Source organism: Emys orbicularis, chromosome 10 (genome assembly GCF_028017835.1).
Source record: "Emys orbicularis isolate rEmyOrb1 chromosome 10, rEmyOrb1.hap1, whole genome shotgun sequence".
NCBI lineage: Eukaryota > Metazoa > Chordata > Testudines > Emydidae > Emys > Emys orbicularis.
The window spans coordinates 24,055,640-24,070,586 of NC_088692.1; the positions used below are offsets into that span (position 1 = coordinate 24,055,640).

A 14,947-nucleotide genomic window follows, 5' to 3' on the forward strand; every position below is an offset into this window, starting at 1 on the left:
ACTTGATCCTGGAGAGTAAACTGCGTTTTTGAGTTGGACATTTTTACTTTATATGAGTGCAGAAAAGCATTTACAACTAGAAGAGTTGGTTTATTTCTCCCTGCTGCCAAATTGGTTTGATTTAAAAACAAACAAGTGCTGGTTTGTCAGGACAACATTTTGGAGAACACTGGAGAGAAGAAATAAAAGGCCATTTCAAAAAGAGTAAACAGATTGTATTTTGGAAGAAGTCAAAAGGCTCCAGGCTATTTATTTAGATGGTGTCCATTACTGTTTCACCTGGGCCCTTCATGTCAAACAAAAACTATCACAATACAAAAACACAAAGTCAGCCACAGAAGCAAGCTTAATAAATCACACCTTCAGTTTGATTTTGTGTATCTAGCCACTTCCCCTCCAACTTCTTTAAATAAGATTTTCCATCACTCACCCCCCAAGATCAAATAATTTATTTTTAGACAAAGCTGAAGGGCTTTTTTCCTTCCTTAGCAACAATAGAACATGCTTACATGGTGGCTAGAAAGAAAAAACAAATACATTTTACATTCTTATGCCCCCATTCTTTATTAAGGGGATCAAAGGAGGTTGCACTGCTTCACTCCTGGTTCTAGATTTTATGATAGTTGTAAGGTGTCCCACACATTCCCTTGCAGTAAAAATCAGAATCTGGATACCTCCTTCGAAATATTTTCAGAGGTCAGCTGCTATAGATCTGAGTGCTCATGAGCACTCAGCTCAACCATTGAGGCTGATTTGAGTGCTCATGAATTTAGTAACAAGGGCAGGGCCTGACACCTCAGCACTTAGCTTACAATAGGCTTAGATAAAAACATATTAAAGCTTGATGGGGGAGGAAAGAAGTGGTTGCGAAAATGTGTTGGACCTGCAGTCACATTGAAAAGCACATACAGTGGGTAGTAAAAAGTTGGGGTGGAGTGGGCAGGTGTGGGACTCATTCCCCACAACAGGTTACACCGCTGACCCTGAGTTACACACATGGGGTATTTTCAGTCTTCATATCTCAGGCTCTTACAGCTTTCCACACCCATTCCTGATAGTTGAACAAACAGTTAATTTTATTCTTTAATATTGGAACCTGTTTAAGAATAAAAGTCTCAGATGATTAGTGAACTGTGACTAAGAAGTGATTGCAAAGGTGTGTGCTGGTACGATCAGCTCAAACTTGCCCAGCAAAACCTGTTTAAAGGGGAAAATATATATTTTTGTCCACAAATAGATACATATTAGGCCTGTGCCGACAAACATGTAGAGGTGAAAAATAAGTCACTTCATGCATTTCCCCTGAACGCTACCCTGTGAGGAAGAGCAGGGTTCTCTCACTGGAACGAATGATTAATCTCATGATATTGGAGGAACGACTCCTGCCCTCACTGGTGAGCAGAACCACCGTGGTTCCTGCGTGTGGGGCAGAAGGAAGGGAGTGGTTCACAGACAGGCCATGGAGGAGAACCCTGCCCTCTCAGCATGCCATGGGGCAGTACTCCATAGTAAAGCACTTCATGACAGAGCATGGGAGAAAGGGGAAGTTGGGAGCATGGCCAGAGAGACCACAATTGAGTGACATTGCCATGGCTACAAGGGTCTGTTCAGTTTGGTATGAATCTAAGTGATTTGATTTGCAATGTAATATGAACTCTCCTCACACTCAGGGTATATGTACACTGCAATCTGAGGTGTGATTGCAGCCCAGGCAGACATACCAGCGCTAGAACATCTAAAAAAATAGTGTAGTGTAGGCTGTACAAGCACACCAGGGGCCCTGCGTTCAGACCTGCATTGCTGAAGATGGCACCCCTGTATCTAACCTGCTATTTTTAGCCATGCTAGTGCGGGTATGTCTAGCCAACCTGCAATAACATCTTGGATTCCAGAGTAGACATAGCCTTAGGGCTAACAGGCTAAAAATAGTTGTGTGGGAATCGTGGCTGTGGCGGAGATTCGGGTTAGCCACCCCAGCTCAAGTGCAGAGGGTTGGGTGGGCTTGAGCCTTGCTAGCGTGAGTGTGTCTGCTTAGGCTGTGAAGATCCCTCCCAGCTGCAGTGTCGACATACTCATAGAGGGACTTTGCTAAGCTGCTGTGTGAAGACAGATTGGATTGACCATCCACCATGAGTGAAATTTTGCTAATACTGTAATGGAGATGAAAACATTCTCTCTCACACACACGGCTGTGGCATTATTATGCAAGAAATCTGTAACTGGCATTGCTGATGCTCTGCTACTGCTCAGTGGCTGGAGGGAAAATCCCTCCCCTACAACCACTGCAGAGCCCATCAGTGCCAAACCGGTTTACACAGGCTTGGCAAAGGGACCAGAATTTGGCCCAAGGGAATGTCAATCTTCTGAATATGCAATAGTAAAACCTTCCCTTACACTTACCAAGGGCTGTATGGTAGGAAATACAGTGATGGACATATTAAGTAAGTTACCTAGAAGAGAAGCATTTAGGGATGTAGTATTTTCAGACAGGGGAAATGGTCTTCTTCATCAGTTTAGAACCAGAGTGAATTGGAGGTGCTGGAGGTAAGAGATTCAAAATTAAAACGTTGTTAATGATTGCAAAGAACCTTTTTCCTGAGACTGAAGACAGTATACTTAACACATGTCTTTCCTAATGGTCCTACATTTTATAATTTGGCTTAAATTAGAAGATCAAAGTACATTTCTTCAGCTCTCTACCTAAGGTTATCTCAAATTGATTGCCTCACCTGAGAAACCACAGTAATCTTACTACTTATATCTCAAAAATAACAGGAGTACTTGTGGCACCTTAGAGACTAACAAATTTATTAGAGCATAAGCTTTCGTGGGCTACAACCCACTTCTTCGGATGCATATAGAGTGAAACATATATTGAGGAGATATATATACACACATACAGAGAGCATGAACAGGTGGGAGTTGTCTTACCAAGTCTGAGAGGCCAATTAAGTAAGAGGGAAAAAAAAGAAAAAGAAAAAAAAAACTTTTGAAGTGATAATCAAGATAGCCCAGTACAGACAGTACTGGGCTATCTTGATTATCACTTCAAAAGTTTTTTTTTCCCCCCTCTTAATTGGCCTCTCAGACTTGGTAAGACAACTCCCACCTGTTCATGCTCTCTGTATGTGTGTATATATATATCTCCTCAATATATGTTTCACTCTATATGCATCCGAAGAAGTGGGTTGTAGCCCACGAAAGCTTATGCTCTAATAAATTTGTTAGTCTCTAAGGTGCCACAAGTACTCCTGTTATTTTTGCGGATACAGACTAACACGGCTGCTACTCTGAAACTTATATCTCAGCTTCAACAGAATCTGAAGTAAACAATGATCAGAACTCTGTCTAAGGTTACTGATGACAGAGGACTGGCTAACTAATTTTATGGACGAGCTGTTGAGTAGCAACCTTTTCTCTAATTGTATTAACAGTACTTGTGTAATATAGATTAAAGTCTGGTTCTTAACAGTCCAGTCTGATTGCTTGAGAAATATTTTTTCAAAATTAGCAAGAACAAAAATTCCAAACTTCATGAAAAGAATATCTGATCTCCAAGAATGAATGACTTTAATGTGTGTGTTTAGTGAACAACTGAAAAATAAAGTAAGAGTAGTACAGTTTTAATCAACTAAATTTCTTACTTTTTTTCCACATTACTAACTCTTTTGCAGGACTACCTTTCTTACAGTCTCGTTTCCAATAGGTTGTTTTCCTTTGTTAAATTACTAAGATACAGCTTTTGTACCTCTTTCAATATAACTAGAATAATGTTTTCAAAATTTAACGTTAGTTTGAGCTGGGGGTCATATTCTTGAAAATGTAAAGAGTTATTATGTGGTCTGTATAAATATTTCTCCCAGTTAATTTCCCTGTTGACAGATGTCTTTTCCCTTTAAAGACTTAGAATTTCTGAGCCTCATGTTAAGATACAGGTGAGTCTCATTTTGTTTTTTAAATATATTTATAACCTGACAGTCTTTTCTAGTCTATGCAAAAAAATCAGTTTGCATAACTGAGCTATAAATAAAACTATTAGGATTTCACGGGTACTTTTTGGCGTCTCTACAGCTCAAAGATTGCTCTGGTATTGAACTCTGAAGATTGTTTACTGTGTTTATTTCAGCCCATTTAGTTTTATTGTGAAGCTTTGTAAAGAAAGGTTTGCAATGGTCTATCTAGTCCACAGCACCACCCTCCACACACACACTGTGCCTAATCACTTGTGTAATGCTGTACATGGAGGGGGAAAAAATCTTCCAGGCAGGCTCCATGTTGATCAGTTGATGCTCTAAAGTATGAAATTTGATTACCCCTGTCTTAGCATGCACAACTACTGTACAAATGTTACTACTCATACTTATTCAAACCTCTTTTCAATCCAGCTAAAATATTTGATTGCATGACCTGCCTGGCAAAGAATTCTATAGGCTGATGATAAATAATTATAATACTCCTCTACAAAGTGTGTTTTAAATATACCTGCCTTTATGGACCTCGGGACTCTACCCCCTTCACTGCCCCTATCCTCCCCCCCCATCAAAACAAAACTTAAAAAGCCAGAAGACAAAAAGTGACCTGAAACTAAAAACAGATCAACCAACCAAATCAAAACACTACCCCCAAGCAGTTATTTTGACCCTGAAAAGAGAGGAGCCAGAGACACCATGAAGTTTCCTAGGAACTTTTCTATTGCTAATTGATTTTACATAGAGGACAGCATTCAGATCTCAGCAGCAGCATAAAACCTTAAGATAGATACAGTTGAAAAGATGTTGGGCCAAATTCATCCAGCTTTGACTTAATTTAAATTCTGAGTTATACCAGGGATAAATTTAGTCAAAGACTATTACATATAATCATTAAACCTTGAAATACTATGCTCATGTGTCGTAACACTAATTGTGAAGTCAACCATAATTACACTAATCACTCAGGGAAATGAAATAACTAGCAAAAAATTACTTAAACATGAAATATGTAGAACTAGAACATTAGATCAGACCATGAAACAAACAGAGGAAATTATAAAACACCGAGGCACAATGCTGCAGCTAACTTGTTATTACCTGACTGTACCTTAGTGTATTCAGCTCCAAGGCATTTAGCAAAAAACACAGAAACAAGGACATTCACAGCTAGGGACTGAGCATAATATTTTAAAAATATGTTGTGTGTAAGGTTATTCTGATCACACCATGAAGTATGAGTGAGATTTCAACAGCTCTTGTTCCCAGTAATATTGAATCCAGCCAGTAATAGCCACAGCCTTGATGAGGTGGAAGTGAACAGCAGTTTATATAAACCCTCAGGAATGCCACAGCACAAAATTCTGCTTATTTTCTGTAAGTGAAGGGTGTGTGATGGGCAGCTGCTGAAGCCAATCTCCGGTTAGACTCTTTCAGGAACACACAATTCAGGATTTATTGTTTTTTCTTCCTGCCTTTGGAGGTCCTCCAGAAATGACGTGGACTGGTGCAACACTATCTGGTGATTCTCCCCACCAATCCGGTTATGCATTTTAGATTATTTGAATGATTTAATCCAATGTGTAGCCAGCATGTGTAATCAAAGGCTATTTGTATAGAGCTGCTACCATGCGTTGGAGGTGATTACCCTAGGGCATTTTTCTTTGTGTGTTCTAGATGATGGTGTTTAAAAAAAAAAAAAAAAAGAGGCCAGGAACACGGAATAAGCCTAAACCACATCTATTAGAAACATGAGCAGTCAAAGTTTAAAGATGGCTGCATGTCTTCAGTTTGTATTGTGAGTTCACAGGCAGGTTCAAATAATATTTTTTCAGTGACTGAACAGGGAGGGAGTTCTTTGCTCAGTGGCAGTAACCAGTTTCCTTGACTGAGCATAATATGCTTTCACAATATTCTCAGCTCTGTGAGCAATACATCTGAACATTTACTGAAGCCATATGGTATAAGGAGTGCTTTGTAGTTATTGCTTTTTGTGCTAATTCAAAGGAGAATTATAGTTGAACACATAAAACAGTGAAAAAATGTAAGTGATTTACTTGTATAATAAAACTCTCACAACTCCTTGAGCGTTTCTAGTGACGACTGCTCTATAAAGACAGCCACAATAAAAAGAAATGCTTCCCAAGTAGAGTCACATCTTACCCTTCTCAAATTTTAAAAGTTTGCTTACTGAAAGAATGCAAATTGCACAAGCCCCATGTAGCTTGAGTGAAGTCTAAACATGAAAAATGATTTTCCTGTACTTGTCACTTTATATTACTTGAGGGGAAAAACAAACATGCATTCATTCAATTTCCTATAAGAGAACAAGATAATCCCATGCCTTCCATGTTATGAAGGGAGCAAATGCATGTTCATTGCCTATACAGGAGGCTGTGTGGCCTATGCAGATGTGGTTATACAGTATGTTTCATTCACCCTAGAGCTGTCACTCACAGCACCTCCAGTCCAATAATGTGACTCTAGAGAAAAGTATCAGTTATGGGGTCCTTGCTGCCAGGCAGAGAGATGGAAGAACTGCAGTAGCAGCAGTGTGCTTCTATAGAAAACTGTACAGAACTTGGAGGGAGGAGCACAGTTTGCAGGAGGTCTCAGGAAGTCAGTCTGTGTGCACATGGCTAGAATTTTAGCTGCAGTTGCAGCACCTCTGTAGCTTTTTTAGTAAAGAGCCACTTTGGTTTTACAAGCATGGAGTCATCTCCCATTATTACCCAGAACACGGTACATAAAACAAAAAAACACCATAACTAATCTAGGTACTACCCATAAGTAGGGCCCTACCAAATTTACGGCCATGAAAACTGCATCACCGACGGTGAAATCTGGTCTCCACCATGAAATCTGGTCTTTTGTATATTTTTACCCTATATTATACAGATGTCACAGGGGAGACCAGCGTTTCTCAAACTGGGGGATCCCGACCTAAATGGAGGTTGCAGGAGCGGGGTGTTACAACGTTATTGTAGGGGGTCCGTGGTATTGCCACCCTTACTTCTCCACTGCCTTCAGAGGTGGGTGGCTGGAGAGTGGTGGCTGCTGGACGAGGGCCCAGCTCTGAAGGGAGCAGCCCAGAAATAAGGGTAGCAATACTATACCATGACATCCTTATTTCTGTGCTGCTGCTGGGGCAGTGATGCCTTCCGACCTGGACTCCCAGCCAGTAGCTGCCGCTCTCTGGCTGCCCAGCTGTGAAGGCAGTGCCACCAACAGCAGCAGCACAGAAATAAGGGTGGCAATACCCCAACCCCCCTACAATAACCTTGCAACCCCCTCCCCCCAACTCCCCTCTTTTGGGTCAGGACCCCTACAGTTACAACACCGTGAAATTTCAGATTTAAATATCTTAAATCATGAAATTTAGAATTTTAAAAATCCTATGACCGTGAAATTGACCAAAATGCAACATGAATTTGGTAGGGCCATACCCATAAGATAATGCTATCAAACTTCAGAACTACATCTCCCTCCATGGCTTTCAGCTGATGTTGGAAGCCAGTAGGAAATATGGCTGTGATCCAAGTGATATGGCCCCTCCTGTCTTGATGGGACCTTGGGCTCTGTGTATCACAATGGTTCTCAATTTTTTTTTTCATTTGTGGACCCCTACAACATTTGGAGGTGTGGACCCTTTGGATATCTTAGACAATCTGTGGACCTCCAGGAGTCCGTAGACCACAGGGTGAGAACCACTGGTGTGTAGGAAACCTCCTGCCTCCTTCCACCAGCACCAGCACATTCAGGGTGAGAAGTGGAGTGTAAGAATACTAATACAAATAAAAGCAGCTTTTCAAGAGTCATGGGTTTGACACATACCAACACACACACAGGGCTGAAAATGTTAACACTTGTACACAAAGGTACAAACTGCTCCTGCACACAAGTGGAGGTAGGGTAGAAATGGGGCCAGAGTGAGAATCTGGCCCTAATGTTCTCTTTGCTCATTGAAGGTGAAATTCAAGACAATGGGCTTTTCACAGGAGACTAAGAACAGAGTTGTGGGATGGAGTCTGTCAAGCTTAGACATTTGTAAAACACGCACTGCCATATATTGGATCTGCTCAACATTGTCCATAGTAGATAATAGTGGGCTCTGCTCTGTGCCTTCCACATCATTAAAAGCTCTGTGCTTTTAATAGAATACTTCACTCAAGCTGGAGGAGAGGGGGCAGGACCCAGTCACTATCACAGCTATAGGTTACAGTAGTGGCCATGCTTTGCTCTCTGGGACTGTGGCCAGTGGAACTGCACTTTTCACATTTGGGCATATCCCCACCCCTTCCCTGCTCCTCCCACAACCTCCCATGTGCTCACCCAGACTAAGTCACCGCAGTGAACAAGGGGCCACTGGGTCCCCCTGTTTCTTTTCCCTCACAAATACATTTCAAACTGCCTCTCTCCTCCAGGATGTGGTGCCTAGTCTACTCTGGGCTGCTTCAATTGCTCAGTAAAGCAGGCAGGAACCACTTGCTCAGCTAACCTGAATCATCCCATCCACCTGCTCATGAGACAAACAAGGGAGGGGCTGGTAGTTGGGTCTGGCTGAAAAGGCGCTATCGTGGCATGCCTCACTCAGAATGCATAAGTCCTGCATTCCATTTTAAGCAGAAACCCAGGACCCACCAGCGGGTAAAGAATTACTTATGAATACATTTTTGCCTGATGTTTTATGTGCTGAGGAGACTGGGCCAGATTTTTTATTTGCATTACACACTTTTTTTTTAATTCAACAATATTTGGAATGAATCGTAGTACTCACGAAAGTGAGATTAATATGCTGGACTAACATCACCCCAAGCGTAGCACTGCTGGAGGCAAAGGAATTACACCCTAGTGAATTTGGCCCACTGGCACACAACCAGGCATAGCATGGAAAGAGCTACTGTAGAGACAGAAGCTGCAATACAAACACAGGAAAGGAGGACCCTGATAAGTAATGGCTGACCTCTAGAAGTAGTGTGTGTTTTTTCCCCTCAGATTCCTGTTACACCTATGCAGGCTGAAGTAATATTTTGGTTTGCATTAAAGGTAAATAGTGATTTTAGTAGCCTGAGCAAGGCATAGTAGTAAGAGGCTCTGTAAGATCTCACCCACAAACATCTGCTAAACCACTGGCAACATAGCTAGAAACCAGATCTTTTGTCAGGGTAGAAGGAGGGAGAGCTCCTTGTAATATTAAAAACAACCCTAGCAGCACTGAGCTACAAAGGGCGAAGGAGATTCTGCTGACATTGGAAACTACTCAAGTTCTACCTTTTGAACAACAACAATAGATCAGAAACAAAACCTTTTGGACCTACTGCGTTTGCTACATGGGAAGAACAAGGATGTGGATTTTGTGCAGCATGAATCACAATCCACTTAACTTCATTAGGTCTCTTGCCCTGATTTCTATCCTGAGGGGTAAAATAAGCTATATGTAGCTGGTAGCACAGTATGTACAATGTCTGTTTATATAACACTACAATCTTATCACTAAGTTTTTCTTTTGCAGAATAGGTGGCTACAAAACTCATACTGTTAGTGGTGTAAGTATATACAAGGTTACTTATATGGTGATTACTAAATTACAAAAGGCAATGCTAAAATGAGCAGGAGAGACATGCTAATCTTAGCTTCACTTCCTTTCAGTACAATTTGCGTTCTAGAATCAGACTGTTTTGCTATAGGGAAAATCCTGCAACACTTTACAAACAGACAAAGCCTCCTTAGGGATCAAAGTCTCTGGGCAGCCGCCTGCCATCCTGACACTCCTGACACCAGCTATGCGTCCACATATATCAGTTCTTGTCTATTCCCAAACTTGCACCAGTTTAAACTAAATCAGTTTAAAGAACAAACCTTCAGTGATAATGACTCTTAAGCTAAATCATGTAAATCACTCAAACTGAAATAAGTAGCTACACATGGGGTTGCACTGATGTAACTATGTCAGTTTCTAAACTGTACAACTAATCAATACAACTCGTGTGTCGGTAAGGCCTATGTGGCTTATTTTAGTTTAGCTTGACCTGGCTTTGTCTGCTCTAAATATAAAAGTTGCACCAGTTTAACTGAAGGGTGTTTAAAACCCATTTGATTAAACTCATGCAAATCTCTGAGTGGCCACAGCAGTTTATATAACTTATAGTGGTCTGTACTCAACCTGCATAAGCCAGCTGTAAAAGAGGTATAGATGTCCAGGCAGGGGTTTGCACTTGTTTAGATCAACTAGTTTTTAAACAGACTTCAGTTAAACTGGTGGAACTGTTGTGGGAAGACAAGCCCTAGAGAAGGTAGGAGTTCTCTGAAACATAGGGACGTCTATCTGCATTGAAAATTTCCTTTACATCCCCATAACATGCCTACTACCTCAGGAGAAATCCAGGCATTTTTCAGGGTCATCTAAGTCCTTATCAGCATCGCCATTTCCAAAGGTTATGAATGTGCTACAACTACCAGCCTTATTTTGTTCATCTCATGCTATCAGATAATGGAGAGCACGGAGTGGCAACTGTCGGATACCAGACAGAGTGCACCTCTGGCCACACCTGGTGTCTCTGAGAGCACCCCACTGCTAGGCCTCAGGCCGTCATCTCTCTTGGGATGGAATCATATGATTCTCCCTGTGTAGTCCCATGTGTACCAACCATGACCACCCAAACAGGTCTGAGGTTCCTTGAAGCTAAGTTTCAAACAGACAATTTACAATGACAGAACGACCAGTGCAGTTATAGGTTAGTGATTTTTATAATGGGGATTCCTCTCAGGTAACTGTCTTCATTTAAAGATTGGATGTATAAATAACTGGCTTTGTACCAGTTCCCTTCTAACGTAATCTAAAGAGGACAAGATCAGATAAGTGGTACCCATGGCCATGTGGATTAATTTAGAGTGTAAAATTGGGCTAAGGGTTGCAAAAATCACTCACGCTTGGCAGTCTCAGCCAAAAAGAGGCAAGGAATCTAAATGGGCACTCAAGTTTACATATCCTCCCACCGCTAAAGACTGTCACCTCCAGGTCCAGGGTGAGGCAACCTGAAGAAGATTGTACGGTCAATGCATGTGCTGTACCCGTTTTGTGGATAAAAAGGACTTCAATTACTAGTCACATTGATGCCTCAATACAGATTATAAGAGTGTCAAGTAATGGGTTGATCACATTGGCTATGAAGATTTAGGATCGGTGAAATTAATGCATCATAACGCAGTGGATAGAACATGTTACCTTACTTATAATTGCATCTGCCACTGTACAGGCAAGACAAAATTTCGATTTTTCCCTGCTGTTTTTCCTATTTTTATTATAGTTTAAATCAAAGAGCCTACAGGCTCTAAGGCATGAAAGATACTGTTATTGGAGGCAATCATGCTACTTTACAGTTTAAAATTATGCTGCTCTAACTGCACTGGCATCTCCCCTTTAGGGCTACTTCCATTTGAAAAAAGGTTGGCTTTGCACAAAAACTGCTTTTTTTTTTGCTCTGTTTAGAGAGGAGTTTTCGAAAACTTCTGAATTCAGCTCCAGTGTGAAAGAGTGAATGTGATTCATGTGTTCTTGCACAAGGGATTGCTGAAACATTTGGAGTATGCAGTGGTATTCAAGGGGCCAAATTGGGTCACTGTCCTAAGATTTCTGACACCATGACACGGGTAGAAATAAGGAAATCAGGGTAAGCTTGGAATGAAAATGGTAGCTTATCCATGTCTATGAGCACCTGTGCAACACTTCCAATGCTCAAGCTGCATCTTTTTGATGTGGGAGCAAATTGGAGAATGGAGCAAAAGGGAAATAAATTCCTGTAAATCTCTAACCCATTACTCTAACGAAGTCCTCTTTGAAACTGGCTTTAGACAGTATGACATTATTAGAAATTGTTTCCCAGAAAAGCTCTGTGTTTTACTTCTGCACATTTAGGAGCCAGTCTAAGGAACTTACACTCCATTTTGTTTACAAAACTCCCAGTCTGCAATTGGAAAGATATGGCTTGTTTTCAGGTGGATTTACCAGAGTGCTCTGGTGTTGCTAGAAATGACTGCAAATAATTGACATAGCTTTCTGAGATGCAATTGTAGGGGCCTCCACTTGACTATTCTGTGTGTGTTCTCATGTGTCCCTCAGAGGAAGGGACAGACACTCTCTTCAGTATTAAACCAATGCAATATGGAACGAAGATACCTGGTTGCCTTAATTTAGGAGATTTATTACTGATTAACAACAAGTGATGTCAGAAACTAGCTAGTTTTAATTAGAAATTGCACATTTTAAAAATAAAACCAGAGTCTGATAACCCTGAACTGTTCACTAGCTTTGTCATTTCCAGCAGCAACTTCTGCTGTGGTAGAGGAGATCAGTTTCAAAGAGGAATCTGTGGATTCCAACCCCCAGGCCTATAGACCTCATGTTGCTGAGGGGCTTCTTTCCTGCTGATGGCGTGGGGTTGAGACAGTGCACATTCCATGATCATTTTGACTTTTCAAAGGTTTATAGTTGGTCCTGTAATCAGCGAGGCAATGTGACGTCAGACCTAGGAAAAACAAGGACAAAACAGAACCCAACATTCTATTTAACAGCTATTGAACATTTTTATCAATGGCCTGGAAGAAAACAAAATAATCACTGGTAAAGTTTGCAAATGACAACAATTGGGAGAGCGGTAAATAATTAAGAGATCAGTTCACTGATACACAAGCCGGGCGCAAGCAAACAATATGCATTTTAATATGACTAAATGCAAATGTATACATCTAGGTACAAAGAATGTAGGCCATACTTACAGGATGGGGGACTCTATCCTAGGAAGCAGTGACTCTGAAAAAGATTTTTTCTGGGGGGGGGGTCATAGTGGATAATCTGCTGCACTTGAGCTCCTGGTGAAGTGTTGTGACCGAAAGGGCTAGTGCAATCCTCCAGCTACATAAGAAGGGGAATTTTGAGTAGGAGTAGAGAGATTATTTAACCTTTGTATTTGGCACTGGTGCATGTGCTGCTGGAATATGGTGTCCAGTTCTGGTGTCGACAGTTCAAGAAGGATGTTGATAATTGGAGAGGGTTCAGAGAACCACCACAAGAATGTTTAAAGGATTAGAAAACATACCTTATAATGACTGACTATCTACTTAACTTAACAAAGAGAAGGTTAAGGGGTGACTTGATTACAGTCTATAGGTACCTACATGGGCAGAAAATGATAATGGGCCTTTCAATCTAGCAGAGAAAGGCATGCCATGATCCAGGGGCTGGAAGTTGAAGTGAGACAAATTCAGACCAGAAATTAGGCATACATTTTTTACTGGTGAGGATATTTAAACATTGGAACAATGTTCCCAGAAAGCATGTTTCTAAGTTCCTATGAGCACATTTTCCTCTTGTTCTAGGCTCAGAGCTCCCATTAATCATGATCTTTACACAGAAAAGGGACAAACATATTTGCATAGGGATTCCTATCTTCTGTTCATTATCCCTTTGAGAACAGTGGAAAATATTCCCCTTAGCTCTGGAAGCTGCTGTCCATATGTTGGGCTAATTTTGCTGCTCATATATAGCTCAACAGAAATGCTTACATATAAACTGAAGTAGGGAAGGGTAATAGTGTAGAATTCCAAATAAGTATATGGTGAGGCCTATAAAAATGCTCTGTTTTATTCAGACACTTCAAGAAATCTTCCAGACAGAAAATACAATCATGTTGCTGGAGAGAGCTATAATGGCAAAGGAGTGCCCACTGAAAGTAGCTCAGACCCGTCTAGAAGGAAGAACAAGACGACCCAATGTAGAACTTTGCCGTGACATACCTCAATTTAAGTAAGTGCATGCTCTGGTTTACCCATTTCTCAGATGGTAGTTCTAGGGATGGATTAACTCTGGGCTATTTCATGAATGCAGTTCCCGCAAAGAGAGAAGTCACACAATACTTCAAGATTAGAATGATGTTGGTTAGATGATAATAACTAATTAAAATTGTAAGACCTAGAAGAAAGAGGTATAAATCCAGACCAAGTATGTCCAAATTCAAACCATGGGCCCAAACTTGAGATTCTGAGCATGTGCAATTCCCATTGAAGTCCTCCTACCTTCAGTGTGTTGCAGGTGGCTGGCCTGTCTTGAGATTCAGTCCTGTATTTGATTTCTGTTTACTGAACTGTTTTGCAAGCCTATTCAATAGGTAATATTAGGTTCTCTTCAACAATTGCTTAATTTAAAAATGTTAAGTTTTAAATAACATTTATCCTGGTGAGCCTGTATCTCTGTACCATACTAAAAAAAACTTATTACAAATGATTGATAGCTGGTCCCCATCTAAAACTTAGCTATACATAATAGCATGAGATCAGCTCTCAAAACCCTGAAGTAATTCTCCAATGCTTTTATACATTATCTAGTCACTTTAATGATCACCTTTTAAACAGATGCTCTGCATATGCAGTTACTTTTGTGTACAGTGTTTTCTGTGGTCATAGATTTGTGCAACCTAGGAGGTTTCCACTCCTTCTCTAGAGGCTCATGAGGCGGTCCAACTTTTTCCCTCTTCTCCTGCTCATTTGGAGCACACCATCTATGTGCAAAAAGTTTCCTGCTGAACTTCATCCAGTATCTAAAACCTTTAAATGTTACCTTCAGAACAGGCAGTCCTGGTTTTCTCAAGTAATGGTGGGATACCAACACTCAGTATTTCTCCAGTAGATAGAGAGCACTTCAGACTCCAGCAGGAAGAATTTTGCAGGTTTTTATTAAAAGCTGTGCAACAATGCCTGTTTGATTTTAGTCCAAAGGAAAAAAACAAATGGTGTATGCAGCAGCTTCACATAGGATAAGCGGATTAATAATACATGTAGTGGTTGGGCATAGGTATTTAGTTATTTTTTTAAAACTGTACCGTGTCAGATCAAATAGCCTTTTTTCAAACTGGGATGTAGTAGTGAATCGTTCATTATACTATCACCTTCATACTTTTCCCTCCAACTCACTGACCCATGAATTG

At 40.8% G+C, this 14,947-nt stretch overlaps 1 protein-coding gene across 1 annotated transcript in view; it reads left to right on the forward strand.

Annotated features, from left to right (window-relative positions):
• TEKT5 (tektin 5) overlaps positions 1-14,947 on the forward strand; it is a 58,312-nt gene that overhangs the window by 30,132 nt on the left and 13,233 nt on the right. Inside the window, exon 6 of the mRNA XM_065412166.1 lies at positions 13,616-13,770. Coding sequence (XP_065268238.1) covers positions 13,616-13,770 — 155 coding nt within the window. The remainder of the gene's footprint in view (positions 1-13,615; positions 13,771-14,947) is intronic.